The sequence below is a fragment of the Podarcis vaucheri genome (assembly GCF_965113315.1).
Source record: "Podarcis vaucheri genome assembly, chromosome: 1".
Classification (NCBI taxonomy): domain Eukaryota; kingdom Metazoa; phylum Chordata; class Lepidosauria; order Squamata; family Lacertidae; genus Podarcis; species Podarcis vaucheri.
Window position 1 is genome coordinate 78,667,895 of NC_138759.1, and position 14,157 is coordinate 78,682,051.

The 14,157-nt window shown below is 43.0% G+C and overlaps 1 protein-coding gene and 1 long non-coding RNA gene across 16 annotated transcripts in view; one reads left to right on the top strand and one right to left on the bottom strand.

Annotated features, from left to right (window-relative positions):
- Window positions 1-14,157, top strand: part of CHID1 (chitinase domain containing 1) — a 131,244-nt gene that overhangs the window by 14,338 nt on the left and 102,749 nt on the right. For all 15 annotated transcript variants that reach the window (XM_082230490.1, XM_082230493.1, XM_082230489.1 and 12 more), the window contains 4 exons: window positions 979-1,023; window positions 3,082-3,188; window positions 4,403-4,464; window positions 12,908-13,000. In XM_082230490.1, the coding sequence (XP_082086616.1) occupies window positions 979-1,023; window positions 3,082-3,188; window positions 4,403-4,464; window positions 12,908-13,000 (307 nt within the window). The remainder of the gene's footprint in view (window positions 1-978; window positions 1,024-3,081; window positions 3,189-4,402; window positions 4,465-12,907; window positions 13,001-14,157) is intronic.
- Window positions 4,475-12,374, bottom strand: LOC309536550. The gene is made up of 4 exons (XR_014221609.1): window positions 12,213-12,374; window positions 10,120-10,164; window positions 6,888-7,113; window positions 4,475-6,085 (listed from the first exon to the last, which is right to left on the bottom strand). It is a non-coding gene; the product is annotated as an uncharacterized lncRNA (long non-coding RNA).

Here is a 14,157-nt window from a genome sequence, read left to right on the forward strand (position 1 = left end):
GACTTGGGGTCCCCCTGCAAGTGTGCTGATACCTCCCGCATCTGAGTGTGATTCTGTTTTGGCTGCATTGGAGCAGTCTCCCCTAAAATGAACAGTGACACAAATGCATCTCTGAATTCTCGGGTAGTCACAAAATTTGGCAGGGATTCTCGGCATTCATATGTGAATGTTGATATTTGCAAACTTCCACTGTAACATAAAATTTCCTACTCTTATACAACACCCAATGGGGGAAAATACTGTTTTACAAATTGACACTGAGACATAATACAACTTAAAAACAGAGAATGTATATGAGTCAACCTATTGAAATTAAGGAGATCCAGCCATTATTTGCTTATGCAGCCACAGCCAACCCAGTGGCGTAGCGTGGGTTGTCAGCACCCGGGGCAAGGCAAGTAATTTGCGTCCCCTAACCCGTGGATTTGCGCCCCCTAACCCTACCCCCCAGATGTTGCGCCCGGTGCGGCCGGCACCCCCTGCCCCCCCCACGCTACACCACTGTGCCAACCATTTCCAGCTGGTGGTCAATTTGCATGATGCTGCATGTAAGATCATGTGTCTGTGGCGACTTGGCAGTAAGCAATCCATCAGGCGCTGTAGGTTGGCCCAGTGGTACCCAGTGCTTGAAGGCTGATGCCTTGCAGTGAGGAACCTTGGTATGCTGCTTTCTGCTTTGAATAATCCCAAAACTGTGTTAGTGTTTACCTTCCTGAAGGGGCCAAATGCAAAAATGACCAGGGTGAGTGGAGCACATGCGCATATGTGTTACTCTGAGCTGACAACACATGGTTGCTTAATGGTTATTACATCTTTGGTGGTGTAGAGAGCATTGATTTTTATACCATGATCCATGTAACCATTATTTCTTTGACAGTCACAGAGTAGAAAAATTATAAAAGACATATTTGTGTTTGGAAATGTGGCACTTTGTGATTAGACAGGTTCATATTTGTTCTTCATGTTTTCTGTTAACAGGTTGGATGAAAGAAGTGAAGAAGAATGCCAAAAACATCAAAATAGGTGACTTTGTAGAAAAGCTTCCATATTTTGCAGGGGGTTGGGCTAGGTGACCCTCAAGGCCCCTTCCAAGTCTACAATCTATGATTTTTAGCTCCAATGGGCCTTGGCTCCCTATTGCACTCGTGTCCTGCCTGCAGTCTTCCAAGTTGGAAGACAAGCTGCTGAACCAGATCCAGTAGGGCTCTTAATGTTCGTAATTTTTGAAATGTGAGTCTGGCAAAATTGAACCCATTCTTGCAGGGCAACTCCGGAAGCATTAATTTTAATTGTGTCATACTATTCTGGGTTCCTGCACTTAGCCAAATTGTCCCAGTCATTCTTTATAATGACTGGGTCTGTTTTCCTGCTGCCTTTTTAGTTGGGAAATTGTAATCGACTGCTGGGGATTCACAACAAAATGTTGCCAGTGTTAACAGAAGTCAGTCAGCCTGGAACAAGAATCTTGTAGTGCAGCTTGGGGATCACCAGGGTGGCGATGGAGGGATTTCACGAATGGGGAAAGGAAAAATTACACCCCTCCTCCATTTCCTACCCTCCTGAAATCTCTTTCTCACTGATAGGTCCCAGACCACCCTAGTTGTACATAAGAGTAAATGCAGATCAAACTAGTTGGCAGGCTTTTCTTTCTTTTCTTTTTTTAAAGCAAAGGAGTAGGCTTTCTGCCCTCTCTCTTTTTAGCACAACTGGAAAATTGTATTTTGCAAATCCCATATATCACACATTAAAGAGCAGCAGGGTGGAATGAAGCAGCAGGTCTATCACCACTGTAAAAGCCCTCAGCAGGGGAAATGTGTGTGGACTCAGCTATGCAGCTGCAAATAAAATGTTTTAAGTGTGTTGTAAAGTATAGGGACGCGGGTGGCGCTGTGTTCTAAACCACTGAGCCTAGGACTTGCCAATCAGAAGGTCGGCGGTTTGAATCCCCGTGACGGGGTGAGCTCCTGTTGCTTGGTCCCACCTCCTGCCAACCTAGCAGTTTGAAAGCACGTCAAAGTGCAAGTAGATAAATAGGTACCGCTCTGGCAGGAAGGTAAAAGGCGTTTCTGTGTGCTGCTCTGGTTCTCCAGAAGCGGCTTAGTCATGCTGGCCACATGACCCGGAAGCTGTATGCCAGCTCCCTCGGCCAGTAAAGCGAGATGAGTGCTGCAACCCCAGAGTCGTTCACAACTGGACTTAACTGTCAGGGGTCCTTTACCTTTACCTTTAAAGTACAATATACAAATGTGGCACTAGATGGCAACAGTGAGCTATGGCAATTTTAATGCATTTTTCAAAACTTTTTTTTTAAAAAAGCATTTTCACAGTGTTTTTTATATGTGTGTAGATTCCACCTATGTGTGGGATGCTCAAATGTGTCCTTTTTTGTTTCACAATCTCCATGATGGTGCAGCGGGCGGGCCTTAATCAGACCTCTTTCCACAAAATGGACCAGCATTGGATCCTTGGCTAGCCCCCCTCTGCCCTTTCAGCACCTCATTTCAGTGCCTTACACTAGCATCAGCTGTAGCTTCCTACCCACTTACACTTGTTGGGTTCTGATATTTATCTTGGCCAAGAAATCTATTTCCCATGGAAGATTAATGGAATATGTTCCTACTCCACAAAATTTGCTTAGCTTATCCTTTCTCTGCACCCCAAAATTTGAGGTAAAAGTGCCATGATTTGGAGCCTCAGTGCGTATAGGCAGCCACATGGAGCTCCAAATGTTTATGCTGAAAGGGAGCGTTGGCCCTAAATTTGCTATACTTACAATAAAGGTTTCACATACCAGGGATGGAAGACTTGTGTCATCTAGATTTTGTTAGGACTGCAACTCATGTCACCTCTGACCATTGGCCGTGGTGACAGGGGCCAATGGAGTCCAGCAACAGTTGGTGGGGTCACAGTTTCCCCATTCTCATCATATATTTCCGCCTGAAGTACATTAATAAGGATAGAACAAGTTTTAGTATTGGAGAATACATATTTCAAGTGAGCATGCCACAGCAGTTTTCCTAATAGCGTAGAAAATTAATGACTCTTTCTAGTCTTTCTTTCTCCCTTTCTGTATTTTTTCAGTTCCACGAATTTTGTTTGAAGGCTGGACTTACCATGACTTTGAGAGTGTGTTTGACAGTGAAGATGAGATAGAAGAACTTTCCAGTAACCTGATCCAAATAGCCAAGGTATCTTAAGCCTACCTCTGAGAAATAAAGAGCCAGTATAATACCAGATATCAATGTGGCTTTTAAAAATTGTTGATGATGTAAAATTGTCAATGACTGGCCTAGATGCCACAGACAGGTTTTATATATTACATATAGCAGTGAAGAAAGGAAGCTTGATTCTTAGGTGTGGAAGTAAGTTTGTAAATATGTTGTTTGTGCTCAATAGCATGTGGGTGAAAAGGAGGTGGGCTAAATGCTGGCATGTTTAAACTCAGGGGTTGTGAATTGTGTTTACATAAAAGATCCCTAGATGACACAGTGCATTTGTTGTTTAGTTGTGTCCGACTTTTCGTGACCCCATGGACCAGAGCACGCCAGGCACTCCTGTCTTCCACTGCCTCCCGCAAACTCATGCTGGTAGCTTTGAGAACACTGTCCAACCATCTTGTCCTCTGTCGTCCCCTTCTCCTTGTGCCCTCCATCTTTCCCAACATCAGGGTCTTTTCCAGGGAGTCTTCTCTTCTCATGAGGTGGCCAAAGTATTGGAGCCTCAGCTTCAAGATCTGTCCTTCCAGTGAGCACTCAGTGCATACTGATATTTTATTTATTATTTAATACACCATGATTGTAAAAAAAGACCTCAAAGCAGTTTGATATGATACTGCATTGTATACATGGGCGGCGTGGTTGCGTTTAAAATCCATAGCCATATTTATAAAAACTGCATAAACAGCCATTTTATATGATGGTGTCCAGTTAAGCAAACTAATGAAATAACAACGTAGCTTAAAACAAAATCAGTAACCACAGGCATCTAATTAAATGGCAAAACAGCAGCAGCAGAAAAAGAATAACCTACACCTGATCAAAGCATTAAGAGGTAAAAGCAGGATTCTTTTTATGAGATGTCTAAACTTTCAACATCATCAAAAGTAATAACCACGATGATATTTGTTCAGAATACAGTGGTTACCTCCGGTTACGAACTTAATTTGTTCCGGATGTCTGTCTGTAACCCGAAACCGCTCATAACAGAAGGTGCGCTTTTGCTAATGGCAGCTGCTGTGCTGCCGGTGCTCGACTTCCGCTCACATCCCGGGGCAAAGTTCACAATAAGGGGCATCTACTTCCGGGTTAGCGGAGCTTGCAACCCACAGTGTTTGCAAGGAGGATGGTGCATAACACAAGGTTCCACTGTAAATTTACAGTCTCCAATGTTTTCATTATTCTAGAATGAGAATTTTGATGGCTTTGTGGCTGAAGTTTGGAGTCAGCTAGGAAACCAGAAGCAAACGTAAGTCCAGGATTTTCAAGATGCTACTTATTTATTTTATTTTTTTAGTATGTCAAGTTTCACTGACGATTTAATAGGATTCGTTCAAAAGAAAACATGCTTAGGAGTACTGTGTAAGTAAATTACAGTCAAGAATCTTGACAGAGTAGGTTCCACTAAGGGTCTTTTCTGATGTTTACTGTTGTGTGGTGACTATTTCAGTGTATGCTGCACCAGGAAAATCTAGGGCACATATTATGAATCCACAGCTGTGATTGTAGGAGTTAGGGTAATGGTTGCCTGGAAAGATGGTGTCTCTTGGGACTCTCTATCCATGTAGCCTAAATATCCCTAAACTATTAGAGCATCATGAGAGAGAGATATGCTGCAGTTCCTCCTGTAGGACCCTGAAATGACAGTCATCCACCACTTTTCATGTGCAAACAGGTTACCACTGGTTTTGTGGTTATCTGTGAAATCAGGTAACACGAGAAGGTGTCAAGCAAGAGGGTATGGGGAAATTGTTTTAAGCAAAACGATAAATGCATCGGCTTTCTGCCTTCTTTCCCACTGTCACATTGCCTCGTTTCTTCCCTACTTTTTGCTTGTCAGATCTGGCCCCAGCAATTCTTAACAGTACAGACGCCAACAAAGAAATCCTAGGTGTTATAGTCAAGATTAGCATTGATCTCCTGATTGCTGTTTGTCCAACCATTTCAGGTTGCAAAAAGGCCTGTCACCTTGCTTGAAAGAGTAATGTTGGTGGTGTCTGCTGATGCCAGAGAAAAAATAATCATTAAGTACCATAGGTGTAATCCCTTTGCCTTAATGTGGCTCTTAGACCTGACAGTGGGGTTTTATCAAGATCACAATGTTTTCAAAGGCTGTTTTCAGGGAAGGTGAGCGATAGATTAACTGCATCATCCGTATAGGTAGATCATGCCAGTTCTTTGAGCATGGGGTGGTGTTATTACCTTCTGAAGGGGGAAAAAATGTACTGTTTTTGGAGGCAGGGAGTGAAACTTGCTCAAGTTGTTGATAGGATTTGATTCAGGACCCCCAGTGAGGTGTGCAATAATACTCCAAACCTATGTAATCCTGAAACAAGGTCAGACATGCCAAACAAAATTAACCAGAAATTAAAAAGGCAAAGAAAGTATAACAGGTAAAACTTCAGTGTCACAACTAGACACCATTGAAAGTCAGGTGAGTAGTAAAAATTTCTACTTTCATCTAATAGCCATAAGAGAAAGAGGACTTTAGGGCATGCGCCCTTTTTGTGCTGGGATCTATTTGCTAGCTAATAAGCTAAACAGGAAGCAGTTCTTCTCTTGTAGAATCACTTTCCAAGCAAGCCCTTAGGAAGCAATACTGAAATCAGTCTCTAGAGCACCCTATTTTGCAGGGTAGTGACAAGTTTCAAGATTTCCAATAGTTACCTGTGGTTGGTTTCCTTTGGATGAAGTCACAGAAGACGTGTGGCATTTTGCAGTATTTGCATGTATATAAGAACATAAGAAGAGCCTGCTGGATAATGTCAATGGCCTGTCTAGTCCAGCAATCTGTTCTCACAGTGGCTATCTAGATGGGAAACCTGCAAGCATGACCCAAGCACAACAGCACTCCCCGCTCTTGTGGCTCCCTGTAATGACACAGGTTGAGTATAGGTGGAAGTCTGCAATTTAAACATTCAAGCCGCTGTCCCAAAATTTGCCGCTACTCATCAGATTTCTGGGAGTTTGCCAGCACCATCGGAATCCTTACAGAGAGCAGTTCAGCCCTCTTGTCTTTCTCTCATTGTGACTCCAGCTGCAATGACAAGCTGCTTGTATTTACACAAGAGTCTGAATTAGCATGTTCTACTGCCTGGAGTTTATGGAGCTGACAAGCCTTTCCCTGATGATCATGTCAGTTTCATTGGAGTGCAGAGAGGGGAGATGGTGAAGGAAATCTGCATATATGAATGACAGGGCTTCCCTGCCCTGCTTCAACAAAGCTTGAAATATGAAAAAGCTGTACCCAAATGTGTACAACTACTCTATGGAGAGAAAAAAGATAACACATTTGTTCAGATGCGACACAAATAATGCAGGAAACGACGTTGTAAATTCACATTCCCACATGGCTATCAATCTGTTTTAAAAACACGGAATCATGATACAAATTTGTTTAGAACTGCATTTCTGTATTTCATACGTGTGCATCAAAAATAGGAGAGAGGCTCAGAGTGAATGAAATCTATCTTAGTTACTTGAAATTGAGTTCAGAGCAGTTATTTTTGCAGGGTTTCTGAACTCGGATCAATGCATCTGGTTCCATGCACTCTGGGGGAGTGTTGGATGTGAACAGTGACAGTCTCAACAAACGTTATTTGTTTCTAACCCTGGGCATGCTAGTTCATGTCATAATTACATTTAGAGGAAAATTATGTTCTTGTTTCCTACCCAAACAAAACTGGATTTTGCTACTTGAAATATGATGTGCTGTTCTTATTCTTATCCACACAGTGGCAGTATTGTGATAACTCTGTTATTCACTGATCTTTTTAGAGGATCATCATTTTGTTCTTTAGCCATCACAAGTTAAGGGAGGGATCTGAAACTATTATAAGGTTTATCCTGGATTAATGCCATCTCATTTCTCTTCCCAACATTTATATGCTGAAGTGGTCTGAAAGGGAGAAAACTCCAGGTTAATTGGGCTCATTATTCTCTCTTTTTACAATTTGGGATAAGTAGTCACGTAAACAATAGCATTAGCATTTTTTTTCAAATTAGCCAAAGACAGTGGAGTTCAGTTCTTAGTCACACAAATACTACCGACTACCTAAAACAGAAAACAAAGATGTGTACCTGAAACACCCAAGGGATCATTTTCTACCATAATTAAGATTGGCTGATCTTATTATCAATATTTAATAATCATGTACAGAGTGGATAGATCTAGAGAAGAATAAGGCTTCCAAACTTTAGTAATAATTGTTTAGAAGTGAAAGATCTGAATGTACAGGAATGAGCTTTCATTCTGAACAATTGTAGGAATTGCTGTTAGAAGCCTTTTAAGTAAACTAACTGCAAGTAAGCTTGTATCTTAGTAAAGAGAGCTTCAAAGACCGGACCTTGAGAAATCTGAACTCCCCTGGTGATTTGGTATAGTGGAGGGGTGTGGATGTTAGAACTAGCCAACATTACTCTTTCTTTTGTCCTGGAAATTGAGCAGCTTGTCTATGGCAAGATGTTGAGCTGGAGCTCATGGAGGAACTGCAGGTGAGATTCTTGAAACCCACCCGGCGCATTAAAGTAGAAGTGGCAAAACAGGAAGCCTATCTGTTTCCCTGCTTTTTGAACCTACTCAGAGATGAAAAAGTCTCAACCATACTAAGCTAGGTTTTATTTTGCTGTTTGTAGTGGATAGAAACCCAAGCAGCTTTGATGCTAACCCATCACATAATGTTATGCAGACAGTGAGGCATTCCCTTCTCCTTCATGTGCAAGTGGAGGAACCTTAAAGGCTGCTCATGAAGAAAAGGGAAATATGTGAGCCCAAGAATTAACTGTGGTGTGTGCTCTTGTCAAAGCTAAGTTAATCAAATCTCTTTCAATCTGTGGATGTGCATTGCTTTTCTGTATTTAGGTTGCAGCAGTCGGAGGCTGAAGGTTTTTGAGTCGTACCATTTTCCTTTTGCGAGCAGCTAGTTGCAAATGATTACCGTATTTTTCATCCCATAGGACGCTCCGTCCCATAGGACGCACCTAGTTTTTTTTGGGGAAAATAAAGGAAAAAATTTTCCCCTTTATTTCCCTCCCAAAAGCAGGTCGGGGAAACAGAACCAGGTCAAGGAACAAGCGGGATGGCGGCGCTGCGCCTCCCTGCTGTCCCCCGAGCTTGTGGGGCTGGCCGATGTCTGCCCCGCGCGAGGGGCGCTCTGCTTCAGGGCGTCCTGCCTGCCGGGCGGCAGGCCGCTATGCGCAGCGTGGGGAGCCTTGCGGGGAACTCCTGCAAGGCTCCCCACGCTGCGGATGTCTGCCTGGCGCGGGGGGCGCTCTACTTCAGGGCGCCCCTCGTGCTGGGCAGCAGGCTGCTATCCGCAGCCTAGACATCCCTGCCGGACCTCCCGTAGGGCTGCCTAGGCTGCGGATGTGTTCCTGAAGCCTGGAGAGCGAGAGGGGTCAGTGCGCAACGACCCCTTTCGCTCTCCAAGCTTCAGCAAAAGCCTGCATTCGCCCCATAGGACGCACCCAGATTTCCCCTTCATTTTTGGAGGGGAAAAAGTGTGTCCTATAGGGCGAAAAATACGGTACATTGGGTGATAGTTAACTAAGTTTTATTCAGAGTCGGCCTACTGAAATTCATAGACCTGACTTAGTACTGGGGCTTCCTTTGAAGCTGACTCAGAAACTGCAATTAATCCAGAATGCGGCTACCAGACTGGTGACTTGTAGTGGCTGCTGGGACCATATAACACTGGTCCTAAAATATCTGTGTTGGCTCCCAGTACGTTTCCAAGCACAATTCAAAGTGTTTGTGTTTACCCTTAAAGCCCTAAACATCCACACCCTTGTATACCTGAAGGAGTGTCTCCACCCCCATTGTTCAGCCTGGACACTGAGGGCCTTCTGGTTGTTTCCTCATTGCAAGAAGTGAAATTATAGGGAATCAGGGAGAGGGCCTTCTGGGTAGTGGCTCCTGCCCTGTGGAACACCCGCCTGTCAGTTGTCAAAGAGAGAACCAATTATATGGTGTTCCATATCAGGAGGCTTTTAATGTCTGATGTATCACGTGCTCTTTATTTTCTGTTGGAAACTGCCCAGAGTAGCCGGGGCAACCCAGTCAGATGGGTGGGGTACAAGTAATACATTATTATTGTTCAGTTTAGTAGTGTCAATGGGTATACTCTTGAGTAAAACTTAGTTGACTGCCACCCAATGACTTGCTTTTTAAAATTCGGTGCATTGAAAATGCCTTAGATTGGTATTTGTAACAGGCATGATTTTGATTCTGTGCAAACAAGGTCACACATATAATTTTGTTCAGGCTGATAGTCAACAGTAGGTGGTGCCACAATCACATAGTTTATTTGAAAAGTGCTGCCTTCACTATATGCTGCAGGAACCTCTGCATTTGACCTTCAGGTACCTTATTAACTGTGGGAAGAAAAGAACAAAACTTCTGTAGACACATCAGTACTTCAGTCTGAGCCTTGGAAATTTAACCTATTAATCAATGGCTTACTGTAAGTCCCTTCCTTCCTTGGTATTACCTAGAGCAGTGAAAGGACAAACAGCAATAACTCATTCTTGAACTGAGATTGCTTTTTTTAAAAAAAAGTTTCATTTTTTTTGGTCAGCTGTCTACAAACAAAGCTTTATTATGTTGGATCTTTTCATTTTATTTTTTAATTCTTCTGGGAAATCCTTGATTTGTGGGGGCGGGGGCAGCAACCATCAAACTTGAGCATTAGCTATAGTTAAATTGAGACTCTAAAGGGAATGCAACAAATACTGTGAGCTGCAGTAAATGTTCTGCTGAGGTCAGCATCATTTGCAGCTTCAAGAAGGACAAACCTGAAATGCCTGAACAAGAGTGTAGTGGGGAGGAGGGTGAGAAGGCGAAAGAGGGACCAGCAGCATTGTATATTCATGAGAGAACCAAGGTCAGAAAGTTTAAAATACATACCTCACCTTTTAATTGGGTCTGGGTAGATTCTCAAAGTGCCATGTGCTTCAGAGGAACACCTGAAAGTTCAATTTGACAATAGCAAAAGACAAAATGAATATTTAACTATGTTTTGCCATGACGACAGTTTGCTCCAGCCTCATTATACTTATAAAAAATGCAATGCAGCATGTGCATTTCCCTCCCTCCCATCTGAGTTGACAGTGATAATATGGGAAAATATGGTCTTAAAACGCTCAAGTCTACTGTAGAGACGAGCAGACATATAATTTATTGGATGTTTTTAAATGGGCACTCAGCTAGGGCTGTTTGGGGATGGCGGAGTGCATGCAATGCTTGATTTACATAATCTATTTTGGGTGACAAATGGGAGTACACGTAAATGAAGTCTGAGCGTTAACCACTAATCCCTTGAATTGGCAAGAAGTGCTCTTAGGCCAGAGAGATGGCTTGACAAGTTAGGCTGCCAGTACTTAAATCTTCTGGGCGATTTTTCTTACAAGAGAAGCTGCCATCCTTCTCCCACCTTTGCCATAAATCGGGTAAACTGCTCAATACCAAGTTTAGTATAAAAAACAATGTCAAGTTGATGAATATTATCTCTGTGTGTGTAAAATTTCTTTGAACCCACATTAGTCGTGAGGTGGTGTTATGTTTTGTGGTGCCCTGAAAACAGTGCTTGAAACACCAGCAGCAAAATCCAGATTGCAGATGCTACGTTTTAGTTTTATATTGTGTGTGCCAGTGGGTATACTCATCTACACAGCCCGTGAATAAATGTTACACCAATCAAAGCTGCAAAGCACAAGAAAGAGATCAGGACAGCTGTTAGCAGATGACCTCATGTAGCGAGGGGAGAGCGTCTCCCCACCATTCATAGAATGGCAGAGTTGGAAGGGACCCCCAAGGATTATCTAGGCCAACACCCTGCAATGCAGGAATATTTTGTCTGACGTGGGGCTCAAACCCACGACCCCGAGATTAAAAGCCTCCTGCTCTACTGACTGAGCTATCTTGGCAAAGAGCTTGGCCGCATATCTCCATAGATTGCCCTTGGAATGAACATGCAGTGTCGGCTGATTAAGCTAAATCCATTGATTCACTAGGTGGTGTTAAAGTAAGGTTTACTTTGAGTAGACCTATTGCAATTAATGGACCTAACTTAGTCATGTTCATTAATTTCAGTGTGTCTACTCTCAATGAAACTTGGCTGAGCGCCACCTGCTATTTTCAGCAGAGGTAATGGCAAAAATCTGAAGGGTACCCAGTACAAGCAGAGATAGCTGAATATTCTTTTATTCCCCTCTGTGGAGGATGATCTCATCTTCTCACCCACCCTTTCTGCATATCGTTTACTTAATGCTTTTAGATATTTGATAATAGAACATTACAGTGAGGCTACTGCAAGTGTAGATGCATTTGCAACATGACAGGAAAAAATGTAGGAAAATTATTTCTTCTCAACCAGTTGCCTCCTGGCTTTGCTGGCAGAGCGTGGGCTGTTAACCACCTTTAATGGAACACCTCCAAGTACTTAAAAGGCTTCTGACATCAATGCACTAAATGACTGTTGTTGGTTGTAGGACTGCAAACATGTCATATCTGGGCTAATTGTGAACGAGGGGAAGGGAGCCCAGCACTTGCCACCCCTCCTTTTCCCCATTGCTGAAAGGGAGAGTCACACAGCGCCAGGAAAAGGAAAGTCCAAGCAGAGATTTCCCTTTTCTGTGAGTGCCTTCCAAGCATCCCTGATCATGGCCAGCCATGTAATAAGGCATGCAATCACTAGGTTATCAAGGAAGATGGGGAAGAAGGAAGGCCCCAGATAGTAAGAAAAGAGCTGGGAATTAAGAGAACATATGTACCTTAATCCTCAAACACTGATGGGGAAACCTGTTCCCCTCCAGGCGACATGGTCAATGGTCAGGGATGACAGGTGCTGCAGTCCAACAACATCCGGAGGGCCACAGGTTCCTCACTCCTCTTCCATTCCCATTTAAATAAGAACCAGGTGGCCATTGTGCCCACATACTGCTTCTGCCCACCTTAGTAAGAGGAAGAATCTCTGCCCACAGGATCATGCATATACTGACCTTGGTGACAAACTGTGCCTGTACGGTCCTGCTTCTGCCAGCCTCTGTATGGGAGTGAGAGAGAGCAACAGATTACAGTGCCCACAAATTGCTGCTGCTGCTTCCTCCAAAAAGAGACACTGACTGATCAGTGTGTCTTTATGCCTGCTGAAGGCAGGCTGACCATTGTGACCTCATGGTGAAGATGCTGACCTTCATACTAGCCATTGTGACCATATGTTGCGTTTGCCCGCCTGAATAAGAGAGAGTACAATGGTGGTCACTTGCTGCTGTTGCTGCTGTTGCTGCTGCTGTTACCATTACCATTACAAAGATCTCCCTTCAACCCAAATGTTCCCAGGGGAGAATTCAGATACAATCAATAAAATACAGCATATCATTCCTTGATCATATAAACCAGGATGGAGAAACCTGGTCCTTTTAGATGTTGCTGTACTCCAAACTCAACATCTAGAGGGAACCAACTTCCCCATCCCTGTCCTAAAATGAAGACTGAATAAAAGTATCTCTTTTGTCATCTCCTGTTACATCCTATTTAAAGGGAGAAAGGATTGTGCAGGGCCAAGTCCTATTAGAGTGTATCTTCAGCGTTTAATGAAGGAAGAGTATTTCCTAACCTTTTTAAAAAAGAAAATGATGTTGTTCCACGATTTAGTTTTCTTACTTCTAGACCTAACACCATGTTTTTGTTACAGGGGTCTGATTCACTTGCTCACTCACCTCTCAGAAGCTTTGCATCAGGCGTGGCTGAAGCTGATGCTTGTTATCCCTCCCACTGTCATGCCAGGGTGAGTGTCTTATTTTCAAAGAAAATCCCAGATGAATCTATTTTCAGCTTCATTCAAGCTACTTGGGTTTAATGTTTGCTGAGAGACCAGCGCATATATGCAGCCTAAAAAGCGAAGCGTGTATTCCCTCTTCACCGCTGGAGAAAAATGCCAGGCTCAGCACCTTGGGGAAGAAGAGAGGGACACATTTAAGAGGCTTGGATTAGGAAATGTGTCTGTGCTAAGATTTAATCCCCCTGGGCAAGAAGCATGTATTCATTATGAAACCCCAATCAAGGCACTTAATAAATATTGAAGCAAGTGAGCAAAAGAACTATCAAGTGGTATGTATACCAAACAGTGCTAAGGAAATGACTTTAATTAGAGTCTTTATATTGATAAATGGATTATAAAATTTTGGAAGGAAATAAGATCTGTAATGGTAGGCAAGACCATACATCTCCTAATCTAGGGGTGGCTAAGGTGGTGCCATCCAGATGTTGCAGGACTACAGTTTCTGTACCATCTGAACACTGATCGTACTGGATGGGGCTGATGGAGAGCTGGAGTCCAGCAACTTCTGGAGGTGCCCCCACCCCTGCCCTTGTCCTAAACCATCATGTATAGTTGCAGTAAACACAGGTCAAATGAGGAGATGTAAGAAGGAGTGCAGACACTTCGAAAAGACCATCTTCATGTAACTTAATTTCCTTTGCTTCCTGCCACATGTTTAATTTTGCTAATGCCCATTTCACAGTAAATTGTTTTGTAATAATTAAGCAAAGTAGCTGCCTTCATTAGTACAAAACAGCTGGAAAGGAAGATCGCAAACTGAACAGCACATGGTAATAAAAATTGGCCAGTTGTGCAGTACATACCTGCATTTAATCTGACCTTCTTCATCTCCCCAGTGCTTATTTATTTGTATAAAAAATCTCCCTGGATTCATAATTTTATGGTTTGTACAGAGTTTAAACTCTTGGCGGAGGAACTATGCAATCCCTGTGCTGGCTAGATGAAACATTAGCCCTTCTTAGCCATATGTATTAGTGAATAGTTTCAATTGCTCAATGGCGTCTGATGAAGAGGATACAGAACTTACATATTTCAGTGTTGGCAGCTGAAACTGAGTTTTGAATAGATGTTTAAAATAACTTCAGCCTCCTTCTTGGCATGCA